This window comes from Myotis nattereri, assembly GCF_964212035.1.
Source record: "Myotis nattereri genome assembly, chromosome: 10".
NCBI classification, from domain to species: domain Eukaryota; kingdom Metazoa; phylum Chordata; class Mammalia; order Chiroptera; family Vespertilionidae; genus Myotis; species Myotis nattereri.
This window is the reverse complement of record NC_138085.1, coordinates 23,059,950-23,073,377: the sequence shown is the minus strand read 5'-3', so window position 1 is coordinate 23,073,377 and position 13,428 is coordinate 23,059,950. Positions and strand designations below refer to the sequence as shown.

Here is a 13,428-nt window from a genome sequence, read left to right as displayed (position 1 = left end):
TGCTGCTGTCTAGCCCTGGCCGCGTTCTTTCCCACTGCAGTCAGGTTTCCATGCTGGCCCTGTGTTCCCGGGACTCTCTAGCAGGGCCAGGAAAACATTCTCGTTGGTGTCCTTAGGTCACATGTGCTTCCCTTGGGCCAGTCACTGTGGCCAAAGCATAGGACATGGTCTGATTGGCCAGGCAGGGAGTGCCCTCCCAGCAGGAAGCATTTATGGGATCTACAGGCCAAATACATGGAGGGGAGGAGCAATCTGAAGGGTGCAGAGGAAGGGTCAGGGCCTAGCAAGCATGTCAAACTCGCGGCAGGTGGGCACATGCGGCCCACAACGAATATTTTTGTGGCCCAGCCAATATAACAGTATATAAGAAATGTTTGAATAAAAATTTCGTTAACTTAATTTTTACAATATCTTGCTATACATAATTATTAATAACGAACTACAACGTTCACTAATGACTGATTACTATAATCGTGTTGCATTCATTTCCCTTACGCATCTTACGCGCAGGCGCATCATTTCTCTCCACTAAAACTAGCAGCAAATATTTTAGCAGCCGATTGCCATGTCATTAGTCTTGGACTGATCTGTTTGGTGTACACAACAGGAAATATTTTACTTTCGGAGAAAAAGAAAAATAGGTGTATTTGCGTTACGCTTATTAATTTGTGCAGTTATTCAGTGTCTGGTACGTTAATGTTCAAGAAAAAATGTTAACTTTTATTAAAATGTTCTATTATGTTATGTTAGTGATTACTCATTTATTTCAGCCCTTTGTATTCAGCATGTCTCTATCGAAATAAATCTATGTTTCTGTGAAAATTGAAGCTTTTGCTTTTTTGTGGCCCACATAAACTTCAACCTTGTTTATTTGGCCTGTGTTAGCCTTTGAGTTTGACATGCTTGGCCTAGAGGTTTCCAGGAACACTGTGTCTGGGGTCTGGGATTCCTCCTTGGGGTTGAACTTACCGGGCAATTCTGTCTTTACTGCAGAGGTGTTGGGAGATGGGCCTGCTCTCTTTCTCTCATCCCCCTTCTCCTCACTTTCCTCTCTCTTTTCTTAGAGTATCCCCAGCTCTGTTAAGGACGGTTTGGAGTATCGAGGCCGGGTCTTCCTGGAGTTAGTCACCAACATCAAGTCCCACCCAGACAATAGGATAAAGGACCTCTCCCAGGAAGTGACCAGTGTAGAGGTAACCCAGGAAGAAAGGGGCCCTCTGCCAACCCCAAATCAGGGGCCACAAACTGACTGTGGTGATGGGTGCATGAGGATGGTGGTCAATCCACCTGAGTCTTTCCTGAGCCACTAGAGCGTCCTGCCGTGCCAAATCCCAGGTGGGCAGGGCACCTAGTAAAGACAAGATAAGGCTTTGGCTGAAGGAAAGTGTCATCTAGTTAAGCGGGAAGATTCTAAGAAGCTTGGATTTCTTCCTGAAGGCAGGGGAAGGCCATTGAGGCAGCAAAGTGTTGAGAATAGTCAGGGGGCAATGGTACAGTCAAGAGAAATGGTACAGTTACAGGGAAGAGAGCTTTACAGGAGAGAGCTGGTTCCAGAGGGACTCTGAGTGATCAGAGCCACCAACTAACAGGACAGAAGAAGTGAAACCCATTCCCCTAAGCCAGTGGTCGGCAAACTCATTAGTCAACAGAGCCAAATATCAACAGTACGACGATTGAAATTTCTTTTGAGAGCCAAATTTTTTAAACTTAAACTATATAGGTAGGTACATTGTTATTAACTTAATTAGGGTACTCCTAAGGCTTAGGAAGAGCCACACTCACGGGGCCAAAGAGCCGCATGTGGCTCGCGAGCCGCAGTTTGCCGACCACTGCGGACCTAAGCTGATGCCCATTTTCTGCCTCAGGCGGGAGAGAGAAGTTGCAGATGGTGCATGGAGACAAGTGCCTAGCAACTTGGCTGGAAAGCGGAGGGAGACAAGATCAGGTGGTAGCTGAGGGGAGAAGGAGGCTATGTTTAAGGCAGGGGAGACCTGAGCTAGGGAACAGGCTAGGAATATGCAAGAGTAGGGCAGAGGTTGCAACAGAAACAAGAGAGGAGCTATAGAAAGAGGCCCCCCCCACCTGAGCAGAAGGGAGGCATGGTGGGAGGAGGGGGCTTGAGGAGGGGCAAGAAAGGATGTATGTGTGCAACCTCTACCTTGCACCCCTGCCCACACTCAGTCTCATCTGAGAAGAGCATTTAGGCCAAAAGGAGAAGAGTGGTGTGGTCCAACACGGGTGTAGGGGGGTGGCCCAACCACAGCTTCACCTGACCAGCAAGAAGACCCTCCTGCCCAGTTCCAGGAAGGGAAGGAATCAGGGTTGGCTGGGTCGGGGAGTGGGCAGGTGATGGAGGTCCTGGAAGGAACTGCCTCCTTGATCAGCCAGGTGAGTAGGAGTCAAGGCAAGGCTTTGAGTGGGGGTGGGTTTCAGTGATGGTCTAGCTCACCTCATCCTTGCCCCCTTCCTGTCTTTATAGCCTTGTTCATCTTGGCTTATGTTTTGGGGGTACGGGGGTTATTGTTTTAGAAGCACAAGAACCGCCTCAAGTATGGGCTGTGCATCATCTTCCTTTCCTGTACCATGATGCCCAACTTTAAGGACCTGATCCAATTCGAGGTCAGCATCGGCCACTATGGAAACAAGATGGACCAGAATTACAAGCCTCTCGTCTCAACTACACAGTATAGCCCGGTGATCTATGATGGTAATAGTCAAATCCAGCCAAGAGGTGGAGAGCATCCACTGCATGCCAGGCTCTGTACCCTTGTAAGGGTATTAGCTCATGGAACATTCACAGGCATTGTTAATCCATGTTTCACACATTAGGAAAGTGAGCTTCAAGGAGGTGAAGTCACCTGCCAAACATCACACAACTACTGAGTGCTGAGCCCACAAGAGTTGAAACCAGGTCATGGCTTCGAGTCGTCCTCCACACTACAACTTCCCCAATCCCATCTTCTCCCCCACTACCCTGAACCAGCCCCGTCCATCCATGCAACTTCCATCCACTGTTCATCTCCCTACCTGCTATCCATCCATTTCTCCTCATCCAATATCTACCTATTGGACACCCATATTGGGCACTAGAGAGAAACGGTCCTCAAAATGCGGTGTCTAGGCAGCAGCCTCAGTATTGCCTGGGAACTGTGAGAAATGCAGATTCTTGGCCCCACCCCAGTCCTAAAGAATCAGAATATCTGGGGATGCAGCCCCACAATCTGATTTAGCAAGCCCTCCAGACGATTCAGGTGCATGCTAAAGTTTGAGAATCGCTGCGCTGGTGGAATATGGTCTCCCTTTCACCTTCATCAGCTTCACCATCTCGTCACCCATTAAGAGGTTTTCCTCTCAGCTGGCAGTCATTGTATTCCTCTTCTCTGCCTGTTCTTTTAAGAACAGCTTTATTAAAATATAATTCAGAATACCATACAATTTACCCATGTAAAGTAGACCATTCAGTGGTTTTTCGTATGTTCACAGAACTGTGCACCATCACCGTGGTCACTTTTAGAGCATTCATCACCCAAAAAGAAATCTTGTACCCACTAGCAGTCACTTTCTATTCTCCTATCTCCCCAACCTTAGGCAACCGCTAATCTATTTTCTGTCTCTATAGAGTTTCCTATCCTGGACCATTTCCCCACCTCCCCACCCACAACCCGGACCTTTTATATACATGAAATCATACAATATGAAGAAAGACTGGCTTCTTTAATAAAGCATAATTTTCTACTTTTTATTAATTTTTTATTTGTATCCACTTTTAGTAGTGATATGCTATGAAAAAACTTGTCATACCATCATAATCATTTTATTTTTTAATTGAATTTTAAAATAATCTTTATTGTTGAGAGTATTAAAGATATCCTCCCCCTTTCCCCCCCAACACCCCCCCCAATTGGTTCCTGTCCCATCCCAGACCTTCACCACCCTATTGTCTGTGTCCATGGGTAATGCATGTATGCATATAAGTTCTTTGGTTAATCTCTTCCCCTCCCCTTACCTCTGAGTTTTGTCTGTCTGTTCCATGTTTCCATGCCTCTGGTTCTACTATATTCATCAGTTTATTTTGTTCATTAGATTCCATGTTTGGTTATTTTGATTTTTAAGTTCAATTGTTGATAGATATATATTTATTGCCATTTTATTGCTCTTAATTTTAATCTATTTTCTTCTTCTTAAAGAAGCCCTTTAACATTTCATGTAATACTGGTTTGGTGGTGATGAACCCCTTTCGCTTTTTCTTGTCTGCCAAGCTCTTATCTGACCTTTAGTTCTAAATGATAGCTTTGCTGGGTAGAGTAATCTTTGTTGTAGTTATTTGCTTTTCATCACTTTGTATGTTTCTTGTCACTCCCTTCTGGCCTGCAAAGTTTCTGTTGAGAAATCAGTTGACAGTCATATGGGTACTTCCTAGTAGGTAACTACCAGCTTTTCTCTTGCTGCTTTTAAGATTCTCTCTTTGTCTTTAACCTTTTGCATTTTAATTATGATGTGTCTTGGTGAAGGCCTCTTTTGGGTTCACCTTGTTTGGGACACTCTGTGCTTCTTGGACTTGTATGTCTATTTCTTTCACCAGGTAAGGGAAGTTTTCTGTCATTTTTTCAAATAGGTTATCAATTTATTGCTCCCTCTCTTCTCCTTCTGGTACCCCATGATGCAAATGTTAGTACACTTGAAATTGTCCCAGAGGCTCCTTACACTGTCTTCATATTTTTTAATTCTTTTTGCTCTTCTGATTGGGTGTTTTTTCTAAGTCACTAATTTGATTCTCAGAGCCTTCCATTCTACTGTTGATTCCCTGTAAATTATTCTTCATTTCAGTTAGTATAGCCTTCATTTATGACTGGTCCCTTTTCATGTTGTTGATGTTCTCACTTAAGTTCTTGAAAATCCTCACTAGTTTCCTGAGGTTCTCACTAAGTTCCTTGAAGTTCTTATTAAGTTTCTTGAGCATCCTTATAACCATTGTTTTGAACTCTGAATCTAGTAGTTTACTTGCTTCCATTTACTTTAGTTCTTTTTCTGGAGATTCCTTCTGTTCTTTCATTTGCAACATGTTTCTTTGTCTCTGCATTTTGGCTGTTTCACTGTGTTTGTTTCTATGTATTAGGTAGACCTGCTATGTCTCTTTGAATTGGTAGAGTGGCCTTATGCAATAGGTGTTCCTTAGGGCTCAGTGGCTCAGTCTCCCCTGTCACCTGAGCTGAGCACTTTAGATGGGCCCCTGTGTGGGCTGTGTGCATTGTCCTGTGGTAGTTGAGCCTTAATTGCTGTTGGCATCACTGGGAGGGATTAAGCTTCAGGCCAATTGGCTGTGCAGACCAGCTGTGACTACAGCAGAAGAACTGCTGTGCAGGAGATGCCTATGGAGTAGGACTTGCCTCAGTGGGACTTTGAAGCTCTCAAAGTCTGCCCCTTACATTGTGTCTCAAATAGATGTGGTAGGGTTGTAATCTGGCATGGTCTGAAGCTGACCACCAGAGGCTCTGGAGCCTCCTGGGTGGTGCAAAGTCAGCCACTTCCTGTGCCCTGCCTGGGGCCACCCGACACAAGCTACAGAGCAATCTGCAAATGGCTGCTACGTGTGTTGGTTTTGGAGGTGCTAGGAGAGGCAAGCTGTGAACCAAGGGAGGCTGCAGCTAGTGCCAGGCCTGGGGCTCCTTAATGAGAGGTATGGGGCATGCTGAGGTTAGCTGCTGCTTGTTTGAGAATTTTTAGGAGAGTCTGAAACCTGAGTTAGAACAGGCCATTCATATGGAAAAGCTGCTGCAAATAGCTTGGGTAGGCCTGCAAATTAGGTGGGTGGACAGTGTGAGCCAGGTTGATTCAGATATGGTGACAGCCGATGGCAGGGGGGAGAGGGACGGGGTGCGGGGGGGGTGGGGTGGGGGGCCGCGGGAGAAGGGGAAGTTCTCAGCAAAGGAACAAAGGCTTTGCCAGCACTTTTGTCTGGGAGAAAGCTCTTCCTTAGTTCTTGCCCTGATGCCAGACAATTTAGTTCCTCGCCTTATGTCCCTGGATCCTTTCAAGCTGTTGCCCCAGTGCTGGAGCTCATAGGGAGTGTGGGTCTGAGTAACTCTGTGTGCAGACCCTTTAAGAGGAACTGCCTGGGACTCCAGCAACCCTCCATGTCACTCAGCCACAATCCCCGCTGGCTTTTACAGCCTACAGTTATAGGTATTTCTTTATGGAACCTTGGGCTGAAGGGCTTTGGTGTGGGGCTGAAACTTTCTGCTTCTCACAGGGGACCACCATAGCCAAGGAATCCCTCCCGATTAAAAAACCACCACACGTGGGTGTCGGACCAGTCTGTTCTGCGCTTCCACCTCTCCTACCAGTCTGAGTGGCTTCTTTAATTCCCTAGTTATAGGACTTTTGTTCAGCCAGATTTCAGGCAGTTCTGAATGATGGTGGTTCTGTGGTTTACTTGTAATTTTGTTTGTCCCATCATAGCCATTTTAAAATAAAGATTTTACCTTTGTGTGGTGTCTGGCTGTGTAAGCTACTGGTAAAAAGAACACAGTATTCAGCCATGCCTTCTACTTGTTTTTAAATTATAAAATAAATGTACAAAGGTATATAAATGCATATATAGTGTAAAGAAGAATAAAAGTAGTACCCACCAGCTCGCACTGAGATTAAAAGAGAGAAAATAGTTAGCCTCTTAGGAGGCCTCCCATGTATTCTTCCAAGATTCATTTACCCAAGAACTCACCACGATCCTGACTCTTATGATACTGACACCCCAGCTTTTTAAAAAAATATTTTTTATTAATTATTGATTTTTAGAGAGAGAGGAAGGGAAAGGGAGAGAAGAACAACAACAAAAGTTGATGTGAGAGAGAAACATAGATTAGCTGCCTCCTGCATGCCCCCAAGGATCAAGTCTGCATCCTTTTAGTGCACTGGACAATGCCCAACCAACTGAGCCACACCAGTCAGGGCCACACCCTTACTTTAAAAAAATGCTTAATCACTTATGTGTGCAGCCCTAAAGAGCATACTATTGTTTCATTTTATATCAGTGGAACTTTTCAATCTGAATTCATCTGTTTTTGCACCTCAATATTAATATTTTATATTGGTATTCGTAGCTGAAGTTAATGTTTATTTCTGTATATACCCTGCTGTATGATTATAACCTTCCCTATAAGTTTGGTAGAAGTCATCTCTAATTATGTGGTATATGTACACATTTAGGTTGTATCTTTTTTTCTACTATAATAATTTTGTTATAAACATTCTTATACATGTCTCCTGGTCACAAGACCGAGACTTCCTCTAAATTACAAACCCAGGAGCGGAAGAGAAATTTAAAGCAAAAGTAATTATAACAAATTACGCTTTCATCAGCGTGGTATGAGAATTCCTACTACTCTGCATTCTCACCAGTACTTGATGTTGCCTAGTTTAAATTTTTTGCCAATCTGGTGAATGTATGTTATAATTGAATTTATTGGGGTGACATTGGTTAATAAAATTATATAGGTTTCAGGTGTACAATGATATAATACATCATCTGTATATTGTATTGTGTGTTCACAACCCCAAGTAATCTGGTGGATGTAAAATGGTATCTTATAAGATCTTGATTTGCATTTTCCTGACTACAAATGAAGGCTGAGCATCTTTTCACATATTTACAAACATTTGTTCTTCCCCATCTGTAAAAGCCTATATACCTTTTATCCATTATTCTATTTGGCTGTATTTTTCTTATTGACTTGTATATTATTTTTTCTGGGAACAACCTTTTGTCAGATGTGTGTGCCATAAATATAATTCTCTAAGTTTGGGCTTTTCATTCTCTTAATAGTGACTATTTCTTTATTGAGGTATGATTTACAAACAATAAGATTTTAAGTGTATAGTTAAATGGAATTTCACACACATACACCTGTATAACTACTATGGGTAGAAAAATAAATCACCCCAGAAAGCTGTCATATTCCCCTTCTCAGTCAGTCTCCCTACCCTGGGGGGCAATCAGTGCTGTGATGGCTATCAATATAGATTCACTAGAGGCCTGGTGCACTCGGAGGGGGGTGTCCCTCAGCCCACCTGCGCCCTCTCACAGTCTGGGACCCCTCGGGGGATGTCCACCTGCTGGGTTAGGCCCGCTCCCTGGAGGGATCGGGCCTAAGCTGGCAGTCAGACATCCCTCTGGCAGCCCGGCAGTCCTCGGGGGATGTCCACTTGCCAGCAGGGAGCAGGCCTAAGCTGCAGTCGGACATCCTTAGCGCTGCTGAGGAGGCAGGAGAGTCTCCTGCCACCACCGCTGCACTGGCAGCCATCAGCCTGGCTTGTGGCTGAGCAGAGCTTCCCCTGTGGGAGCACACTGACAAACAGGGGGCAGCTCCTACATTGAGCGTCTGCCCCCTGGTGGTCAGTGTGTGTCATAGTGACCAGTCATTCCCAGTCGTTTTGCTGTTAGGGTCGGTTTGCATATTACCCTTTTATTATATAGGATAGAGGCCTGGTGCATGGGTGGGGGCCAGCTGATTTGCCCTGAAGTGTGTCCCGGATCACTGAGGGGGTCTTGCTGGGGTGCCTGGCCAGCCTGGGTGAGGGGCTGAGGGCTGTTTTCAGGCTGGCCACACCCCCTTCAGGGTGGGGGTCCTCGCTGGGGTGCCTGGCCAACCTGGGTGAGGGGCTGATGGCTGTTTGCATTTTTCTAATAACTAATGATGCCAAGCATCTTTTTGTGTACTCTTTAACCGTTCATATATCTTCTTTGGTGATATGCTTACACAAATCTTTTGCCCTTATTTGTTTATTTATTGTTAATCCTCACTTGAGGATATTTTCTTCATTGATTTACAGAAAGAGTAGAAGGGAGGAGGAGAGCTAGAGAGCGAAACATTGATGAGTGAGAGAGAGAGAGAGAGAGAGAGAGAGAGAGAGAGAGAGACATCAATTGGTTGCCTCCCATATTCCAGGGATTGACCCTGCAACCGAGGTATGTGCCCTTGACCAGAATAGAACCTGCCACCCTTCAGTCTGCAGGCCAATGCTCTATCCACTTGAGCCAAATAGGTGAGGGCATCTTTTGCCCATTTTTAAATTGGGCTGTTTGTCTTATTATTAAGTTGCAAGAGTTATTTATATATTCTGGATACAAGTCTTTTATCATATACATTACTTGCAAACAGTCTGTGACTTTTTTTTTCAGGTTTATAACTTCATTAAGCAGTCAGCAGTTAATTCTCATCCACATGAACTGTTTGCAGATTTTTATGCATTCATTGGTTGATTCTTGTATGTGCCCTGACCAGGGAACGAACCCGCAACCTTCACACATCCGGACGATGCTCTAACCAACTGAGCTAGCTACCTGGCCAGGGCACTTTTCATTTTCTTAATGGTGCCTTTTGATGAGCAAACATTTAATTTGGAAGGAGTCCATTTTTTTTTCTTTTATGGTGTCATATCCAATCCAAGAATTGTTTGCCTAACCCAAGGTCATGTAGGTTTCCTCCTCTTTTTTCTTCTAAAAGTTTTACAGTGTTAGTCTTACATTTAGCACTGTGATCCATTTTGAATTCCTTTGCATTTTCCCCAGCACCATCTGTTCAAAAGACTCTCCTTCCCCCAATGTTCTATTGTTTAGGTTTCCTACTCAGGGGCCCGGTTTGGTTCCACAGCTCTTGGTTTTCTTCTGTGTCTGTCCTTTTCTCCCCAGTCCTTCTTGACGCTTTCCGTTTCCTTTGGCCACTTTTCTGGTTTCTATGCTTCTGACCGCATTATCTGCACGGTCTGCTCTCCCCGGGGCTGCTTTTTCTACTCGGCTTCCTTTCTGTGGTGCTTTTGTTTTCCTTGTACTTGTTTTCTGAGTTTTGCTGGCTCCCATTTCCTCATCTGACTCCCTAGTTCCTTCTGGGAGTGTGTTTTTGCTGGCACTTTCTGCTCTCTGCTCTGTCAAGCTGGGCTCCCTGCTGTCTGTCTTGGTCCTCAGGTCTCCGCAGGTGACTTCTGCTGGGCTTCACCCCTTGGGGCTCCTAGGGCAATCACAGTTGCTTTTGGCAGTCCTCGGGTGTATTTTGAGTCTGAAGATTATATCTGTCTCCTTGTTTTGCTGAAAATGGAGTTATTTTCCTTCTCCTTGTTGCTTTTGTACGCCATCCAAGAGTAGAAGAAGAAAATTGCCGTTTGTGTCTTCATGCTCCTATCTGACAACCCCAGCCTGGGATCTCTGCTTGTTTATCATCCTGATCATCCCCGCAGTGCCAGGGTCTAAAGCTGATTCCTTCCAACAATTTTGAAAAATTATATGATACTTTCCTTTGAAAATGACCCCCTCCCCTTGTCTCTTGTAATCTCCTTCTCGAATTCGCTCTACCATCTGTGGAAGTTCTCATTTTATTCTTCATATTTTTAATCTATCTTCCATATTTGTCATATCTCTGGGCTGCATTCTACATTTCTTCTAGGGCTTCTAGAAAAGGCTTTCGGTGGCCATTTGATTGACCACTTTTTGGCACCTCCTGTCCTCCTCTCCACTCTTCTTCCACATAGTTTGACACACTGCATTTTACGTATTTATTTTGTCTTCTTTGCCCCCACTATTTTTTAAATTCTTAAGTAAACTTTGTATGTGAGTATAACATGTCTGTGGAAAAGTACACCAACCAAAGTGTCCAGCGCTAGGACACTGGCAGCGCTAGGCTTTCTCTCCTGACCCCTGGGCTCAGGCAGTTGCCAAAGCAGACGTGCCCCTGTCACGACATCCAGACTGTGAAAGAGTCCTGACATCCCAGAGGCCCCTGGACCCCCCACCCGCCAAGGGCAATCACTCGCCTAGCCTCCAGTTCGTTTTGTCTGGTTTTTAACTTTATATCAAAGAAATCATATAGCCGAAACCGGTTTGGCTCAGTGGATAGAGCGTCGGCCTGCGGACTGAGAGGTCCCAGGTTCGATTCCGGTCAGGGGCATGTACCTGGGTTGCGGGCATATCCCCAGTAGGAGGTGTGCAGGAGGCAGCTGATCAATGATTCTCTCTCATCGATGTTTCTAACTCTCTATCTCTCTCCCTTCCTCTCTGTAAAAAATCAATAAAATATATTTAAAAAAATCATATAGGATGTATTCTTATGTGTCTGGCACCTTTTGCCCATTATTTTGTTTGTGAAATTCATTCACAGACCCAGATGTTGCTGGGAGTAGTCACAGCTCATTCTCATTGCTGTGTAGTGTTCCATTGTGAAAATATACCATCATTCATTTGTCCTCCTGCTTCTGAGGGAGATTTCAGTGGTTTCCAATTCAGGGCTATTACGAATGGCGCTGTGATGAACATTTTTCTGTCTTTTGATAATGCCGTGTGTGCCTCGCGGTTGGGTGTGCACCAAGGAGCTGAGCTGCTGGGTCAGAGAGCGTGCACCGGTTCTAAGCTGCTCATTTTCTTGGACTTTAGTTGTGGAACCCTTTGGGACTTGGCTAAAGTTTCACGCCCCAGAGAGGGTTTGTCTTTGTTCCCTCCGGTTAGTTGGGGCCCTGCCAACCAGAGACCACTTTAAATTTTGTGCAGACCCTGCAGGTGGCCTGAATGCAGAATGCAGCCTGCAGGAGGGCCCGTTTGCGGTAACAAATTTGGGGGAAATTTCCCTGTCCCCTCGCCCCAGAGCCAGGCTGGAGACAGGTACGTTTCCTCACCGTGTTCTTCTGTGTGGGGGTTATTTTTCATTGACTGAGTGTTTAGGTTTTGAAGCGCCAGCTTTGCGTAGCGTATTACTTTGCTAGGGCTGCCATGACCAAGCACCATAGTCCTGGAAGCTAGACATCTGAAACCAAGGTGTAGGCAGGCGCGGTTCCTTCTGATGGGCCCGAGGGCAGGCGCCAGGCCCTCTCCCAGCTTCTGGTGGCTGCCTGCGTGTTCGGTGTGCCGTGGCTTGTAGACACAGCACTCCCTCTCTGCCTCTGTCTCCCTCTGTCTCTGTGTCCTCACAAGGCCACCATCTCTTTTGGTCTCTCCTCCTCTTATAAAGACACCAGTCATATTGGGTTAAGGACCCAGGCCGCTGCAGAATGACCTCATCTTAACTAATTACAGCGGCAATGAATGACCCTATTTCCAAATAAGGTCACATTCTGAGGTACTGGAGGTTAGGACTTCAACATATCTTTGCAGGGGACACAATTCAACCCACACCACATGGAGTCTCCTGCTAGACTGCCCACCGTGGCAGCGCTAGGCTTTCTCTCCTGACCCCTGGGCTCGGGCAGTTGCCAAAAAGAAGTGCAAGTTCTCCAAGATTTGCCAGAAACTCAGAGGGCAGGAGCCAGCCTGCTTCTACTTGCCTCAGACATTCTGCTTTATTTTTGGCTTCTGTGGTTTTCTTCCTTTTGCGTCAACCACATACCTCAGAAAAAGATCCCTAACGTTTCATCTAGGTTCCTCCCCTCCTTTCATTAAGAAACATCACCAGGAACCCAATCATCGTGGGTTTAATCCATGCTTGCCCCGATCCCCTCCTCCACACTGGCAAGATGTCTGCCCATCCCAGCCAAACCCTGGGTCTCCTCCTGAGCCCAGGGCCCACTCCCCGCTGCTTTTCAGGCCACCCAGGGGTAGACCTGCCTCCAGTCATGCCTCTTGTCTCAGTATCTCGCTTGAAGTTAAGGGCATGGAGCTGTGCAGCTAGACACCTGCATTATGCCCGCCTGGTGGTGCCACTTTAGGCAAACTACTTCCCAGCCATAGCCTGGGTTGTCCCGCCTGCTCACTGGGGGCTTTGAAGGCTGCGTGACACACCGAGCATGATGAGTACTCAATCAGGCGGCCCACCCTCTGGTGGGAGGGCTCCAGTTAGAATTATTGGCAGATGGCATCCTGGAGGGATGAAGTAGCTGTGAAGGTCCTCTGAGGGACACACTGAGAGGAGACCCCCAGAGGCACTCAGACACCGCCCCCCCCCCGATCTCTGTGTCTCAGGGAACATCTACAATTACGTGCCCTGGTACAACACCAAGCCGGTGGTGGCCCTGACCTCCTACTGGGAGGACATCAGCTTCCGCATGGACTGCCTCAACCTTCTGCACTTCACTCGGGACCGCCTGGTGAGTGGTGCTGGCTGGGTGCAGGGAGGACCTGTCACCGAAGGGAGATTTGGGACAATGAGTCACAGTCGGAGGAAACCGGGCCCTTGGTTCACGCATGCCCTCCACACCGAGTGAGATGGAAGTGCCCAGCACGGGGCTGGGCTCTGAAGACACCAAGATGAGTCAACACAGCCACTGTCCTCGTCCTCGGGGAAGCCAGGGGTACGTGTAGGCCTCTGCAGTGCAGCCAGAGCTTTGGAGGATGTGCAGGCACCGGCCACAAGGGCAGAGACTGGGCGGGGGAGGGGAGGTGAAGAGCCGACAGTGGAGGGCATGTTCCAAAAGGAGGTGACATTTGAGCAGAGCCCTCAAGAATGAGGAGTT

General features: G+C 46.4%; 1 protein-coding gene across 1 annotated transcript in view; it reads left to right on the top strand.

Annotated features, from left to right (window-relative positions):
- FER1L5 (fer-1 like family member 5) overlaps positions 1 to 13,428 on the top strand; it is a gene marked incomplete at both ends in the record, with an annotated part of 55,328 nt that overhangs the window by 25,429 nt on the left and 16,471 nt on the right. Inside the window, 3 exons of the mRNA XM_081101517.1 lie at positions 1,065 to 1,193; positions 2,530 to 2,707; positions 12,938 to 13,062. Coding sequence (XP_080957643.1) covers positions 1,065 to 1,193; positions 2,530 to 2,707; positions 12,938 to 13,062 — 432 coding nt within the window. The remainder of the gene's footprint in view (positions 1 to 1,064; positions 1,194 to 2,529; positions 2,708 to 12,937; positions 13,063 to 13,428) is intronic.